Raw genomic sequence first — 16973 nt, forward strand, 5'->3', positions numbered from 1 at the left:
TAGCACACACAGGGGCTTCTTACATAACACTAGCGATTGTTCGCGCTAAATTGCACAACTAAATTAGCGTTCATTTTGTTGCTTTGTCTGTTGAATGATGTGTCACTTTCAATTTATGGCAGGACTCTTTAACAACATTCTTGGTACTGTCAGGGATTTTTTCTCCGAAAGGATGTGATGCAAAGTGTTAACACTGCTTTGAATGTTTAAAAACAAAGACATTCTCATGTAAAGGATGTATCTGTTTATCAAGTTATTTTAAACGGTCAAATTATCAATGTTGGCAAGCTTGCTGAGATAAGCAGCAACAGCTGCCTTTTATCTCTCCAGTAAATAAACGTTCTGCAAGTTCGTGCAAAATATATGAGTGCATGAGGTAAACAAAAAGCAGTTGGAAATGCCTCACCTCACGGACACTCCTCTTTAAAATCAAAACAGTGCCGCGCACGGTCAGCTACCTCAGTCAATATGAGCAAAGAGTCACAGACATCTGTTCAGTCAGTTACTGTGCGTGTGTGTTGTGTTATACCAACACACCAGTCTGGTTTCCTCATGTCCCTCTTTCTGTTTTTCTGTCAACACCCTGTGCTTAGTTCACTAATCCCATACCTGTGAGATGCTTTATCTTATACACTTTTTTTATCCTGAACATCCTGAAGTTCATTCATACGAAGATGAACCGATTGTTATCCTGAGCTAGTTTGCTGGAATTTGAGTGTGTTTGGGTTTGTTTGTGAGTTAGGACGTTGTGATGACCTGATGGGCAGGTCCTTTTTTCTCTCACTTTTCTTTTTCCTTTACTAGTCATGTAGAGCTTAGAGGTAGAGCGTTGTGTTAGAAGTGCAAAAGTTCATGGGGTTGAACCAAGGGAACATACTGATAAAAAATGTATACCTTGTCCCTGTAATGCACTGTAAAGTCTCTTTGGCTAAAAGTGTCTGCCAAATGCATAAATGTGAATGTAACACACACTTACCGAAATGCTTGTAAACAGTTAATGCTGGGTGAAATTTCTCTGCCACTAACATGATCAGACAGAATTAGAAAAACTGAAATGGTTTCCAGAACACTCCCCTCTTCTGTCTAGTGACATGTTGTCTCGCCCCAAGTTCATGGTTAAGCCAATTGGTTGTCAGGCCTGTCAAGCCACTCAAACAAACAGCAATGTTTTGACAGAGTCTTTGTGTTTAAACAGGAGAATCTACCTAGAAATGGCTTTATAGTTTCTATGCATAATAAGTTGGGAGAGAAAAAACACACATGACCTTTTACAAGAAGTGCAGAAAAAACGAAGTGCTTTACCAAATCACTTTGGCATGTTTATGACCCGAAGTGGAGCGAACAGAGATTAAATGTGTGTTTAAACTTCTAGCTCATCAATGTGAAAGTATACAAGGGTATTAGGGTCTGTATGCTTACATTAGTGCATATGGCAAAGAAACATCTTGTTTATATATGGTTGTTTATTCGGTAGTGGAAAATACAAAGGATTTATGCACTGAATATTAACTGATTCCTACTAGCAAAGATGTATAATGATATTAGCCAAATGCTCTTGGCACATATTATACAATCATCAAATATTTTTGCTTATAAGATCCCATTTTTCCTGTGTTTTTGAAGATATGATTGTGTTTATGGTGCACAACATAACATGTGTTCATGTTTTGTTTGTAAAAAAAACACAATTTTTCACAAAATTTACTTATCTCTGTGCTGCTGTTTTCATTGTCCTAAAAACGGCTGATGTCTTCCTTGTTCTATGAAGTCCCTCTTTCAGAAATACGTAACGAGTTCTGATTGTGTAGCTTGCTCAGAGTGTTCTAATTCAACAGCAGTTTAGCTTAGCCAGAGCCGTTTGAGCCAAAGCTGGCGACTGACGTATTCCTGTGGGTGTAGTTTAGTCAAAAACTCTTATATTGATGTCATTCAACCAGGTAGTAGAGGGCTGTAGTCCAAACCAGCCGTTTTCTGTAAGCTTTGAAAGAGGAATACAGCGAGGAAAATAATTATTTGACACATCAGAATTTTTATCAGTAAGGAAATTTCTAAGTGGGCTATTGGCCCAAATTTTCCACCAGATGTGGCCATCAAGCCAAATATTGAATTCATACAAAGAAATCAGAACATTTAAGTATACAAGTTGAGTCATAATAAATAAAGTGAAATGACACAGGGAATACAGTAAGTATTGAACACATGAAGAGAATAAGGTGCAAAATGGCATAGAAAGCCAGGAGATCACCTGAATTCTGTCAGCATTGAGAGAGAAACCTGCCCCCTATCAGTACAAATTGATATCAGCTGCTTTAGTCCTAATTGATTGCCCATAAAGGCTTCTCATTACCCAGGAGGCACAGAGGAAAGACTTCATGATGGGTAAAAGCAAATAACTCTCGCAAGATCTTCGTAATCTTATCGTTGAAAAGCATTTTGATGGGGTTTGTTATAGGCGCATTTCCAGAATGCTGAATGTTCCTGTGAGCACTGAGGGGGCCATTATCCGGAAATGGAAAGAGCATCACTTCACCATTACCCAGCCACGATCAGGTGCTCCACGTAAGATCCCTGTCCAAGGAGTCCAAAGAATAATCAGGAAAGTTTTTCAAGAGCCAAGAACCACTCGGGCAGAACTTAAGGATGACCTTGCATAAGCAGGTACTGTTGTTTCAAAGAAAACTATAAGCAATACACTGAACTGCCATGTCATCCATGCACGCCTGTGGATTATTAAGAAACTATAGTATAGTCAGATAAAAGCAAAATTGAACTTTTTGGCAGTCATTCTACACACCATGTTTGGAGAAGAAATGCCACTGCCCACCACCCCACTGGTTTGGGGCTGCTTTTCAGCAAGGGGTACTGGCAGACTTCATATTATTGAAGGCAGGATAAATGGAGAAATGTACTAGGACATTCTGGATAAAAATCTGCTGCCATCTACCAGAAAGCTGAAAATTAAAAGAGGGTGGACATTTCAGGAAGACAATGATCCCAAACAATTGGCCAAGGAAACAATGAAGTGGTTTCAAAGAAAGAAAATTAAGTTGCTTGAATGGCCCAGTGAGAGAACCTTCAATGGCCCAAGGAACCTTCAATATTTAAAGACCATTTGTATGGAAGAATGGGCCAGAATCACTCCTGAGCAATGCAGACTACTGGTCTCTCCATACAAGAGGCGTCTAGAAGCTGTAATCACCAACATAGACTTTTCTACAAAGTATTAAATAAAGTGTGTTCAATACTTATTCCCTGTGTCATTTACTTTATTTATTATGACTCAACTTGTATACCTAAATGTTCTGATTTCTTTGTATGAATTCAATATTTGGCTTGATGGCAACATCTGGTGGAAAATTTGTGTCAATAGCCCACTAAGAAATACTCCTGATAAAAATGCTGATGTGTCAAATATTTTCCCCGCTGTATATATCGCTTGGTATTGAACTTTGAGCTTTATAATTTCGCAGGTATTATTTATGCTCTAACAGCAACATTACACACTAACTAAAGTTTGAAAAATGGGATCTGGAAAAACAGGACGTTTAAATCGCTTAATCCCAGCCCCGGGCCATTCAGAAATATCGCTTTGTTGGAATCCGTTAAGAATATGATTTTTTTTTCAATAACACAAAATACAAAGGCTTGTTCTCATTTAGATAGCTGTGTGCATGCACTTACAGTGTTAAACCCATAACTTTACTGTCAGCTATAATATTAATGTAATAAAGTAGATTTAAAGTGAAATGTAGTAGTTTTGTGGGTGCAGCAGTGTCTCATAAATATCTATTGCTTTTGGTCTTCAGTTGGTGTAATGCACTGCAGTGTCTCACAACTTTTTTTATCTGGTTTACCCCCGTCCCATTAAAGAGCACCTATTTCATTGCTAAAAAAATGTTATTTTGTGTATTTGGTATAATACAATTAGGGCTGTGCAAATATCGCCTGCGATTCTCATGCGCGTGTGTTCAGTAAAGCCGGTTCTGTGATTAGAAGTAAATCGCGATCAGCTGCTTTCAGATGGAGCAGCGTTTACTACACAGAACCGTAGTCAGGGGCGGCGTTTGCGGTAAACTACACAATTGCAGTTGCCATACCCTAGCATTCAGACAAAACACCAGAAATCAACAGGATATAATGATGCTCATTAGAGATCATTTTAAATATTTTCAGTAGAACATATCTGAACATTGGTACATCACTTATATGGATAATTTACACATGTGTTCGACTTCATGCTGTAATACAGGAACCGACATGCGGATGTGCCGCGAGAGCTGTTTGAAAGCAAACTCTTCCGATGATTTCCCGCCTCACCCTCGCGGTACTTTGATGTCATCAGCCTGTCGTTCTTGCAGCGCAGCTTGAAGTCCCTGCAGGAGGTCTCGTGATGAACGCTGCTGTTATAATCTTTATTTTCTCTAGTAAAATCCTTTTTTTGTTTTAACATTCAAACAGACTCGTTCTCCCCCACACTCGCGCTATGCTGCATACATTATTCCAGAAGTAAAATGATTTGTTGTCTGTGGATAAATAAACATGTTCTCTTACACTGGGAAATTGTAGCGCAGTCGAAGTGAATTGTATTAATTATTTGCGCACATTTTTTAATATGGCCACTTGTGGAATAAAATCTGCACGACGACAAAAGGTAAGACTTGTTTTTGCATTTAGCCCTGTTTTACTAAGAGTTTTATTTAGTCTTATTTGGTTAAATCACATCATTTAAAAGTCTTTATTGTGTTTTTATAAGTGTTTATTGGCGGTTGTCATGACAAGTTTGTGTAGGGTATGTTTTGATATTATCTTGTGTTGCTGGAGTTGCACTAAGTTAAGAATTACAACATTTGAAAAGCAAACAACCATGATTTCTATTTTTGTTTTTATTTGTATTGCCTCCGTATTGTTGTCAGTAAGTGCACATCCGTGCAATCGTATTATGATTTTGTACAGGTTGGTGGAGTATGTACACATATAATGTGGTTTCGTAGATTAGTTATTTGAATGGCCTTCTTGTACGAATAATTTTTGCCATACCCTAGTTTTTCGTGAAACGCCGCCACTGACCGTAGTTCACCGAGAAGCTAGTCAAAATCGCATAGATTATCAGAGTTGATTTTCCTCGATTATGAGCACGATTTTGCCTAGCTTCTCTGGGAACTACGGCTCTGTGTAGTAAACGCGGCTCCATCTGAAAGCAGCTGATGGCGATTTAATACTAATCACCGAACCGGCTTTACTGATGAAACACTCATGAGAATTGCAGGCGTTTTTTTTTGCACAGCCCTAAATACAATGTGTTATGGTTAAAAATACACATTATTTTGTGTACATTATTGTTGTTCCTTAAATCCCTCTCTTTTTTAAATGCACTGATTTTATACAAAACTCATCGTTCTGAAAAGCGTTGTGTGCTCGATTGGCCAGCTAATCTGTACGTTGTGATTGGCTTCTCACCCTGTTTGAAAGATTATCTAGCAATGCTGTTAGTAGTTAATATCGTCTTTACTGCCTTATCAATAAGAGCCGAATCTGATCCAGAAAATGCAGAATACCAAATTTGATCGATCAACTTTGCCAGAGCAGCTTGAGCAGGACGTAACAGATTGGTAAGACTAAAACATGAAACCATGTCTGCATTTGTGATCGTAGAAACGACAAACAACAAGCGCTACTCTGCACTGCTCAAAACTTGTGTTTGAATCATGGATTAGTCAGTAGTAAATTCTTTAAATATAAAAACTTAGACTATTTACAGGCTTTATGTCAGCAGCTGGAGGAATTGTGATAATGACCATCGTGTCCACGTCAACCGGTCCAGGAAGTAAACTGTTGTCTACAATCTGTGTGTTTGTTGTAGCCCAAGAAAAGAGATTTATGTTGAAAAACGATAACTCACGTCATTGTTTACTTTGGGATTTGTATCTTTTGCATATCGTTAATGTACTAACACACACTTACACACCAAAGAAAATGTAAAATCGTGATTCGGATAATTGGTGCTCTTTAAGTACCCCATTTTTCAACACTACACCCAAAATGTGCTTCTTTTAAATCATGTGATTTAGCATTATTGTTAATATTAAAGACACTTAAAATGTAAAATGTAAATGAGCTGACTCCCAATCTGGCAAAAAATTATATCATCCATCCATTTTTTTAAACATCATACTCATATAGACCATTTCATCGGGCGCACGTACGGTGACGCGATAAGCATCATGGTCCGAACTTTACTTCCGGTTTCTGTTTGTTTAATGGTCTGACTAGTTGCTAAAACTGAACTCTTAAACAAATACCTCGTCGAAAATAACAAATGTTTGGTTTCCTATGTAATCTGCATGTTGTTTATTTTGCTTGTTATGTAAATAAACTACTTTAAAAGGACTTTGTTGTTATTTATTCTTCGCAGAGTTTACCGGAAGTTACGTGAGGACCACGAAAGTCGCGTGTTTATGTTGTTACTGCTGAAACCGTCTATATTTCACTGTGTAGTTTAGCTTTTGTGCTACATATGGTGTCATTGGGTTATTGTATTGAGTGACTGTATTGTGTGCAAAAATCTTATTTTGAAACTGTGGATTTATTTAATGTAGGAATGTTGTTCTTTTGTGAGTGTTTTTACATAACACATTTTATTATGTCCTGTAATGTTGTTCTCAGCTTCAGTCAGCTTTAGTCCCGTTCTCTTTTATTTTCAGATCTTCAGGCTCAGACGTATCATACGGCCACACGTTTAGGGTTTCCCCACCTCAGTCACTTCCTCCTCCAGGAGTCTAGAGGTCATAAGATGGTTCCCACACTCGATAAGGGAGGACAGACTCCTCTCACGCAACACGGAGATCCGGCGCTCTTCAGCTCTTTAAAAAAGTGAGTCATTACATCCAGCTTTACACAATACACTATAATTAGATCCGGAAATAAATGATTAATAACGCATGTGTCACCTCAGTGATGGTATTGATCCAGTGTATTGTAACAGCTGATTGTGACTAATATATTGTGATCAGGCCCTTAAAGACAGTGTGGATGTGTCGGGTCTGGACTGAAGGCATTCACCAGCTCCGTTTCTGCCCTGTCACTGACTCTATTAGCCTGTCTGTCAAACACAGCACACAAATAGATGCACAAAGCAGCATCCAGCTGTACAGAGAGAAGAGCAGAGAGCCGAATACACTTGCATGGGTGAGTTTGCATTTATATTCAGTGTTAGTTTTGTTCTCTATTGAAAGACTTTGTTTAATCTTTGAGCTAAATATAAACACCTTTGATGTTTATAGCAGCTGTCACCCCACAGCTTCTTCATGGTTTATTGCTTTAGCCAGTGGTTCTCAAACCTTTAGGTATACGCCCCTCCTTACGCCAAAGAAAATTCATGACAGAACAATTTCAAACATAGAATTTAAATTAAACAAAACATATTAAATTATACAAACTAGTGCTGTTGGTTGGTAGCTATATTTTTCAGAGGTCTGATTTAGGATTAATTAAAGGGCACCTATGGTCCGATTCACGTTTTTACATTTCCTTTGGTGTGTTAGTGTGTATTTGTACATCTTATCGATATGCAAGAGGTACAAACCCCAAAGTAAACGATGATGCGAGTTATTGTCTCCAAGTAAATCTCTTTTCTTGGCCTACAACAAACACACAGATTGTAGGCAACAGTTTACTTCTTGGGATTGGAGATGTAGACCGACATTATGATAATTCCTTCCGCTTCGGACTCAACCTGTAAGTTAACTCCTGTCGCATTGCATTGTGACCAAATCTTTCAAACATGGTCACATTTCTGGCTGACGTCAGAGGTATTCAGGCCAATCACAACGTACAGATTAGCTGGCCAATCAGGGACACAGCGCTTTTCAAATTGATCGAGTTTTGTACAAAATCCATGCGTTTCACGAAGAGAGTGAAATCTGGAGCTACAGAAATGTACGGTATGTGGAAAATAATGTGTTTTTTAAACCATAAACCACGCAAACACATTGTATTATACCAAATACACAAAATATTTTTTTAGCAATGAAATATTTGCCCTTTATTGTATTTTATAAAATGCCCACCCTCCAGTATGGGAACCTCTATCATCATTTACTCACCCTCATGTTGTTACAAACCTGTATTCATTTCTTTATTCTTCTGAACTCAAAGGTAGATATTTTGAGCAATGTTTGTAATAAAACCATTTTTGAGCACCATTGACTTTAATAATAGTATTTGTTCCTATTATGGAAGTCAGAGGTGCTTCTGTTACCTGCTTTTTTACAAATATCTTCATTTCCGTTCAGCAGAAAAAAAAACAAATACAGTTTGTGACAACATGGGGGTGAGTAAATTATGACAGAATTTTCATATTAGGGTGTACTTTCCCTTAAAGCTCAGCATCTGGATTGGAGACCTCCATGTTTTTGTCCAGCAGGGGGTGCTCACATCACTGTCTTTAGTATGTACAGTATAAAGTATACTGTAAAGTACTGTACATCAGACAATAAATCAGTCCCCTGACTCTCTGTGGTGAAAGAAATGACAGGGTGTTTATTAAAAATATTAGTCTTGTAACCCTGGCATCCGCGTCAACCACTGAATAAAATGGCAAAGCTACTAATGCTCATTGTTTACACAGTTGTCCACTGATACTGTATTATCCAGATAGATGCATAGATCCACTGATGGTGGGGGTTGAGATTCTACCTCTACAGTTTACATGTTAGAAAGGCACTATATAAATGTTATGAGTTGGTGTGAGTTGGCTTTTGTTAGGTCTGCCAATTTAAGCTTAATTTAGCTTAGTTAGCAACAATACTGGCACCAAACCGAACTGGACAAAATATTACTCGAAAACACAGTAGTTGGATCATACTGGCAACTAAAGGGGACATTTCACAAGACTTTTTTTAAGATGTCAAATAAATCTTTGGCATCCCAAAGATGTACGTGAAGTTCTAGCTTAAAATATCATATAGATAATTTATTATAGCATGTTAAAATTGACACTTTTTTTTAGGTGTGAGCAAAAATTGCCATTTTGGGTGTGTACTTTTAAATGCAAATGAGTTGATCTCTGCACTAAATGGCAGTGCTGTGGTTGGATAGTGTAGATTAAGGAGCGGTGTTATCCCCTTCTGACATCACAAGGGGAGCCAAATTTTAATTTCCTATTTTTTACAGGCTTGCAGAGAATGGTTTACCAAAACTAAGTTAATGCGTTGTTCTTTCTCACATTTCTAGGTTGATAAAAGCACTGGGGACCAAATTATAGCACTTAAACATGAAAAAAAGTCAGATTTTCATGAAATATCCCCTTAAAATGCACTCAAATGAACAGAGTGATGTCGGAGCACACAAAGTAAAATCACAAGACAAATATTTTACTTAAAATTGTCTGCACATTGTGATGTTATTGGAGAATGTGTTTCAACATATTTACTACAGATGAAAAACAACCTAATCCCCTAAGTGTTTCAGGTGAAATTACATCCAGTTATAAATAAGCTCCTAATAGCTTGTTACAGGAAAGTGATGTGCGAAACAGAGTTTTATGAGCCTGTAAGTGACTCATAACTTGGAAACCTTTATTGCAGTGTTTTTTTATCGCTTTGAGCGGCAGGCCGGTATTTCAGTGATAACAGCTGTTTACATACAGTACTGAGCAGAAGTAGGCCACCACCACCAGACTTGTTGTTTTAGAAGTTTTAATGTCCATCCATATTTATTTTTCAATCTATTTTATTAAGATACAAACAGAAATATGTACAAAAAAAAAAATTTCAGGACTAAATGTCGTCTTTAGGCATCGTTGATGTTTAGTGTGACCTCTCTTGGCACTAAACACATTGTTGAGCGTTATTGAGGAGAATGAAGTAAAAAGACTAATTAATTTAAAATTAGAAATTAGGATTTAATTTCATTTAGGTGTAAGAGATCCTGCGGTTTCCTGCTGTTGCTGAAGTGGAAGGGGAGTTTACCCTAAAAAACTTGACACATCAGTTTACATTTGTATACAGTTTTTAATACTATATACACATTTCCTTTTTTCTCTGAATGTATTCTATTAAAGAGACTGAGAAATAATTATATATGATCACTATAACATTGCAAAAACAACCAAATTAATTCTGGCATGGTGGCCTAAGACTTTTGCAGTTTGCACAGTACTGTACCTCAGTGGTTCCCAAACTTTTTCAGCGTGCGGCCCCCCTTGTGTACGGTGCATTCCTTCGCGGCCCCCCCAAAGAAAATTTGTGACAAAAAACTGTTCTAAAACTCAACATTTTAATAAAAAAAAACATTAAATTATACAAAAAATTAGTGCTTTTGGTTAGTAGCCTTATTTTTTTTAGGTTTAATTACACAGGATTCATGATAAATTAATGTATTTCATAAAATGTCATAAAACTGGGGCCCCCCTGGCACCATCTCGCGGCCCCCAGTTTGAAAACCACTGCTGTACATAACAAGATCACATCCAATATTTCTGTAACTTATGTTGTTATACATTGTTATGTATGTACAGATGTATCCAATTATGAGAAATAATGAGTTTTTGTTTGTTTTTTTAGTTCTTTAGATAAGACTAAACATGTTAAGATTGTAATTTCATATCCAACCAAAAGGATACTGTATATGAATTTGTTGTAAGTCTATAATGCATTATTACAGCTGCACAAAGGCAGATTTGAAGTCAGGTTTCACTTTTTGATCTTTTATATTCCACGTATGTCAAAACACAAATCTGATTCTGGATGTGACGCATGTGTTACAGGTGGGCTGTTTAAAAGAGTCTTCTGTTGAGAGCACACTCACATCTGATTTGTGTGACAAAGGTGAGCCTGTCCTCTTCATTAGGCCTGAGGTCACTGAATGCATTTATATTAATTCACAGCCTGAGATATATATCTTGTTAGCAATAGTTAACTAAAAAAAGATCAACTGCAGTAGGCTTTCATATGAAGACTTTGGTGATATAAGCCTTGTGGTTAGAAGCGAAACTTGGAAAAAAAACAAATAAACATCATGGTCATAAAGTTTATTTTAGTATTTTCCCCTCTGTTCTGTCTTTGTTAGCCTCTATGTTTTGCATATACAAAGTCTTATCACATTTCATCATGTCGATTTGATAAATGTTCTCCTGGCTCCCTCTTAACCTCAGTTCTCCTCCACATTTTCCTTCCGTTTTTTTCTATTTGTTTCAATTGTTCCATTCCCCCTTCTTGAACCCAGCTCTCCACACACCATACTCTCTGTCTCTGTCTGTCACTGTGAGTTAGGTCTGGCAGTGTTGTTAGAGCACATTGGGTGAATTTGGCACACTCAGGAGGACATTGTGGTGGACTGTGGGATGCAGAGTACACATACACTAATGCACACACACGCATACACACATACACAGAGCGGGCTTTGTGAAGAACCTCCGGCTGGTTTCCCAAACATGTCCAGTATGAGGAGACGCATTCCTTCTGGGTGGGCTCAGAGAGAGACAGACACTGTATATTTGGGAGGGTTGAAAGAAATAACCACCACACGGTTGGACCGATAAGAATAAATGGAGTGATGCAAGTTCTATAAATAGAGAAAGAGAAGTTGACAGATTGAAGTGTCGACAGATGGAGTCACTGCAACATTAGCCTATGTGACCTCATGCCCTTAATTTGCAGTAACTTCCTGTCACTTGTTACCGTGGTGATTGGTTCCTCTGGTTTTCGAACTGAAAGGCGTGTTTGTGGGTCTCAAAAAATGTGTCAAATTCTGATTTTGTGTACCAAGTTTATGTCCAAATGAAAGCTTTTTCTGCTCTTCCCAGATCTGCACATCCAGTTGGAAGTTGAGGACCATATGCTTGAAGATAGTGTGAGTGGGATCATACTTTTGCGTGTGTGTCTAAATTGATTCTTGGAATCAAAACCTCAATAACGTATCACTTAGTCTGGTTTAGACGTGCCATGTGCGCTCTCCTGTGCTTGGGTTTTTTTCAGCTTTCTAATGGACAGATGTTCATGCCTGTGTTCTTGTTTTGTTCCGTTTTAGTCCTTAAAAAAACAGTGTGTTTTTGCTGTCTTGTTTTTCAGGTCTTTGAAGAACAGCTTGTTCTTTGTATTGATGAAGAGGAAGAAGACCTAAACACATCTTACTCAGGTACAGATATGCATACGTTTGTGTTTGTTTGTTACCACTAGGGTTGCTCGTGCTCGTAATTTAGTTTGTTGGTGAACATTTATCATCATATTTTTTGCTTTTGTGCCTTTATCAACACTTTCTGCATAAAACAACAATCTGCTGTGCTTATTCATTAGCTGCAGGGTTGCTGTCAGGTCTGATAGTGTTTGTGTTCTGTTATATAGGAATAGTATTTTTATCCCATTTCTACATATTAGCTCATGTTGACTGGACCGACCATGTTGCCGAACACTTAATAGTGGTCATGTGCCAAGGTCTGTTATCAGAGTGACCACCCATCCCACTTTGCATTGTACCACACAGCCTTTTGAACCTTTGTCTCGCATGTCACATATTAGGGAAAGTGTCCTACATTTGATCAGTGCTGGTTTTTAATTGTGATATTAAAGGTATAGCGTAAGATTTTTCCAAATTTTTTAAAAGAAAAAATTTACATGCAACATTCCACCTGCTCCAGAGAGGGAATGCCTATTAAACGCGTGCACGAGAGAGAGAGCATGCAGGAGCGTATTTCTTCTCTTCGCTCTGTTTACAAGTTGCTGTCGGCATGTTTACCGTGTCTGTGCGGTTCGTGACTTGTGCCAGGGCTAGCATCGCTAATAGTGGTGTAACGGATCGCAGTTGATCTGTGATCCGTACGGATCACGACCCACGGTTCGGCTCGCATGTGATTCGCGGATTAATATGCAAATGTAAATAGGGAAAGTTTATCATTTGTAAGTGTTTCAAAGGTTTGCAAATGTTAGCATTCAACTGATTTTAAACAGTTTAACTGCAAAACGGCGCTAAAGTGATCAGTTTACTTTACGCACAAATGCACGTGCGGTTGAATGCATTCGGTCCAGCTCGAAACCTGTTGAGTAGAAACTTTGCGTGGCAAGCCCAACCTGTGCTTTTAGCGTACGCCAGTGTGTGAAATAGTCTCCCAAAAACAATCTGGCCTTGTTTCTTTCTTTAGAGGCTTTTCTCTTCTTGTCATACAATTCGTAGACACTTTTTCTCTTGCGACCCTCAGACATTTCGAAAAAAACACGGTGAGAACGCGAGCATCAATGAATGGTTGAAACCGTAGCCCACCACACATATACACCTGAAAGTGCGCATGTGCAGAAAGCGAACCTAGAGACGAGCACGTACGTCGGCCTTATGTCAACATATCATCAGAATGATTGACAACTGGGATGACCAATAGTCTAGATAATCCACACGGAAAAATCTTCCGCTATACCTTTAAAGGAGCATTTCACCCGTGGAAACATTCATCTTTATTAAAAGTGGATCATATTTATAGTCAAAATGTAACATAAATTTAGAATTTGGTGCCTGTTTGACCGAGAAAAGGAGTGTTTGTAGTCTCACCCCCTCTGCAAAGATATAGGACTTCCTTCTTTCAATGATGCAAAATGATGATTTTTGCATCATTGAAAGAAGGAAGTGCAACACCAAAATCCATATTTCTCCCGTCTCAGGGGAAACAGAGGGAATGATGCATGACCATTCAAAAACATGACTGGGTTTCTTACTATACAAAGCTTAATGCAAATGGGTGAAGTGTCCCTTTAAGAACTTGAATGCGTTTTTAAAACTTCTTAAAAATATGGCATATAGTTTCTCTTCTATTAGACAACACTATGTCAAAAGCAGCAACCCGAGTTACACAAATAAAGCAGCATCTTTTAATTTAAGCCTGGTATTATCCAATGGGCAACCTGATCAATCCCAATAGACCCCAATTTAAAATGCCCAGTTTAACAGCAGAAATAAATATGTTTACAGCCTGGTACAAAAATGGATTTTGGTCAATATAGCTAATTTATTTGTTACTCATCCATTTCAATTATATTAAGCCTTAAGGTTTTGCACAAATAAGGGAGTGGCCACTTAAGTGACGGCTGAACCGGCACTGCTGTCACTACTGTCGAGCTAGGTGGGCGTGGTTTCAGCATCCAATAACTTCAGCTTCACACACCTCCCGCCTCTTTACTCATTTTCAGTTATACGTGAGTGATGGCGACGGCATGGCTTTGCCAACTATTGGCTTCGAAAAAGCTCTTCACAACCCTATGGGTGACGTCATGGATTAGCTATATTTGGATTAGCTGTACTGTATGTCAAAGCTCCTCGAGTGATGTCTTGACATTTTTAGACACTGTATGTGGATACACTGTCCTTTTTTGATGCAGATAAAAAAGCCTTTAGTTTTTCATTTAGAAAGATATATAGTTCAGCAAGGGCACCAGACAGTGGGGTCTTTTTGTCTTTTAAATGAGATTGGCACTTGAATTCAATCACATGCATGCACGCACGCGCGCGCACACACACACATTCTGGTTTCCATGTTTTGTGGGGACATTCCTTAGACGTAATGCATTTTATACCATACAAACTGTATATTCTATTACCCTTACCTACCCCATTCCCTAACCGCAACCATCACAGAAGCTCTTCTCCTACTTCACATTTTCAAGAAACATCATTTTGTTTGATTTATAAGCTTGTTTCCTCATGGGGACATCAAAATGTCCCCACAAGGTCACAAAAACACTGGTATTCCTATCTTTGTGATAATGTGATAATTACCAGGTACACACACACACACACACACAATGTCAACTGTAAAGTGGCAGGAATGTTAACAAGCATAGGTTTTTTAACTTGAACAAAGGCTGACATTTAACATGATGCTGTAACATTTAGCCCATCTCACAGAACGTGTTTCACATTTTAATGTCATCACTGATCTTAATATTAGTCAAAAAGATTTGTAGCCATGTGTTATAAGTTTCAGGCGGTTGTTATCTCGGAATAACACACCTTGGAATATCGTGATCAGAATCAAGCATTTTAGAGTCATGTGTAATAATGATAACAACGACTCAAAATGAATAACGTTGACAGGTACGCGTTAATATATTACACAAAATTTTTATATAAATGTCTTTTAATAACATATATGACATTATATTTACAAATGATTAAACCAAACAGTGTGCTTGTGACATTTTATTGTCTTATCTTATAGCCCAAAGTAAATGGGTTTTCTTTGCGGTAGATCTGCATTCATTAAAAATTAGCAAATAATAAGCAGGATAATGTACAGGCAGTCGGTTGTTAGCGCGAAATAAGCAACAAACTATCAATACCTTTATTTCTGCAATAACAACCAGCTACCAATTAATTATTCCATACATAAAAACATCATGTAAGTCCGAAAACAATTTTAATTCAAACCAAACTGCTAAAACGCTTCATGTCAGATTTTTCCTCAGTATGGCGTCATAGTATGATGAAAACTCCAATAGTTTAAACATGTTTACCATATTGCTTTGTCGGCTATAATTTGTTTAAAATGTTCTTATTTATTTATAAACGTATTTTATATGTTAACCAAAATGAACCATTTTGTTTTCAGAGTACATCACAGCAGCGTATTAATATGCAGAACTGCCAATGATACCAGTTGCCATTTACTTAAGTCTTAAATATCAAAACACCACAGGGTAGAGAGAGGCAAAACCAGGATAGAATATTTTAAAAACGAGATCCAAAAGCGTATCTCACAATATGATATTCAAAAAGATGCAGTTCATGACACTTTTAGTAGTATAATAATAAATTATATTATTTATTCATTAACTCTTTATTAATCCATTCATTCATCCATTGTTGCAACCCATTTCTCCTTTTCCAAACTATCACTGCCCCATTTCTCATTAAAACTTAAACACACAGACGTTAGCCACTAAAAACTCAGCAAAGGGAGGAGAGAGTTGAGGCTGGAGCCCAGATTCTGTAAAAGACTAAAACAGTCACACTGCACAAAAAAGAGCGGTCTGGAGGAAAGTGTTTTTTGAGGTCTCTGACTGGACAATGTTGCTGTCCTAGCATTAAAGGAATAAGAAAATGAACAGGAGGATGCGGAGAAAGGACTGTAATCTGAAGCTCATGTAACCAACTGATTTTTTTACTCGTCTTTAAGAAGATCCTACTGTATATCTTCACCTAGAGGAAATACTGCCCTGTGCTTTCTCAAATGAAATGCCTTTTGAAACATTTGGTTGACTGAGCGAGTCTGCTGTTTGGATTATTGGAGCCCATGCTAAAGGACACACACACACACACGCACGCACGCGCGCGAATACACTGTGTGTTTCTCCAGCAGAGACTGGAAGTCCACCACATGCAGAGAGTAATCCATCTCAACTCATGCGCGCACACACACACACCTGGCTGTAATCCTGCTTTTTCCAGGTTTCGCTCTGGCTGGTCTGACATGGTTTTTCTGAGATATTAGCTAGTTAAACTGGAGTTATTAAGGTTCCTGAGTGTGTTTTTTGTGAATTTGAAGTTGTTAAGGGTTAAGTCCGTGTAGGGTTGAGTCTGTGTATAAAGTCAAGTCTGTGTGGGGTTAAGTCCATATAGGGTTAACATTGTTGTGTTGTCTGGCTATGGTTGAGTCTGTGTGGGGTTGAGTCTGTGTATTGTTTAATCCATGTAGGGTTAAGTCTGTGCATAGTTGAGTTTCTTGTGTTGTCTCTGTATATACGGTTTCAGTGAAAACAACTTCTGTGGCCCAAACTTAACTTCCTAGACCACAATAACGTTACATGGGAGTATCGTAATATCTTGTTTTGGCAACACTGTATCGAAAAAACAAAACAAAAACAATAATAATACAACATTCCTGGCAGTTTGGAGTTTACTATAGGAAGTACTATAGCATAGGGGCGCGCCACAAATGTTTTGTTAAGGTTTGCATATAGTGGTATGCCCTCAATGACAGCTTTCCTAAAATT

At 38.0% G+C, this 16973-nt stretch overlaps 1 protein-coding gene across 6 annotated transcripts in view; it reads left to right on the forward strand.

The window, feature by feature from the left end:
• arhgef28a (Rho guanine nucleotide exchange factor (GEF) 28a) overlaps nucleotides 1–16973 on the forward strand; it is an 82239-nt gene that overhangs the window by 25503 nt on the left and 39763 nt on the right. For all 6 annotated transcript variants that reach the window (XM_055199624.2, XM_055199629.2, XM_055199628.2 and 3 more), the window contains exons 5-9: nucleotides 6702–6870; nucleotides 7011–7185; nucleotides 10766–10826; nucleotides 11804–11850; nucleotides 12069–12135. In XM_055199624.2, the coding sequence (XP_055055599.2) occupies nucleotides 6702–6870; nucleotides 7011–7185; nucleotides 10766–10826; nucleotides 11804–11850; nucleotides 12069–12135 (519 nt within the window). The remainder of the gene's footprint in view (nucleotides 1–6701; nucleotides 6871–7010; nucleotides 7186–10765; nucleotides 10827–11803; nucleotides 11851–12068; nucleotides 12136–16973) is intronic.

This window comes from Misgurnus anguillicaudatus, chromosome 22 (assembly GCF_027580225.2).
Source record: "Misgurnus anguillicaudatus chromosome 22, ASM2758022v2, whole genome shotgun sequence".
Taxonomy (NCBI): Eukaryota; Metazoa; Chordata; class Actinopteri; order Cypriniformes; family Cobitidae; genus Misgurnus; species Misgurnus anguillicaudatus.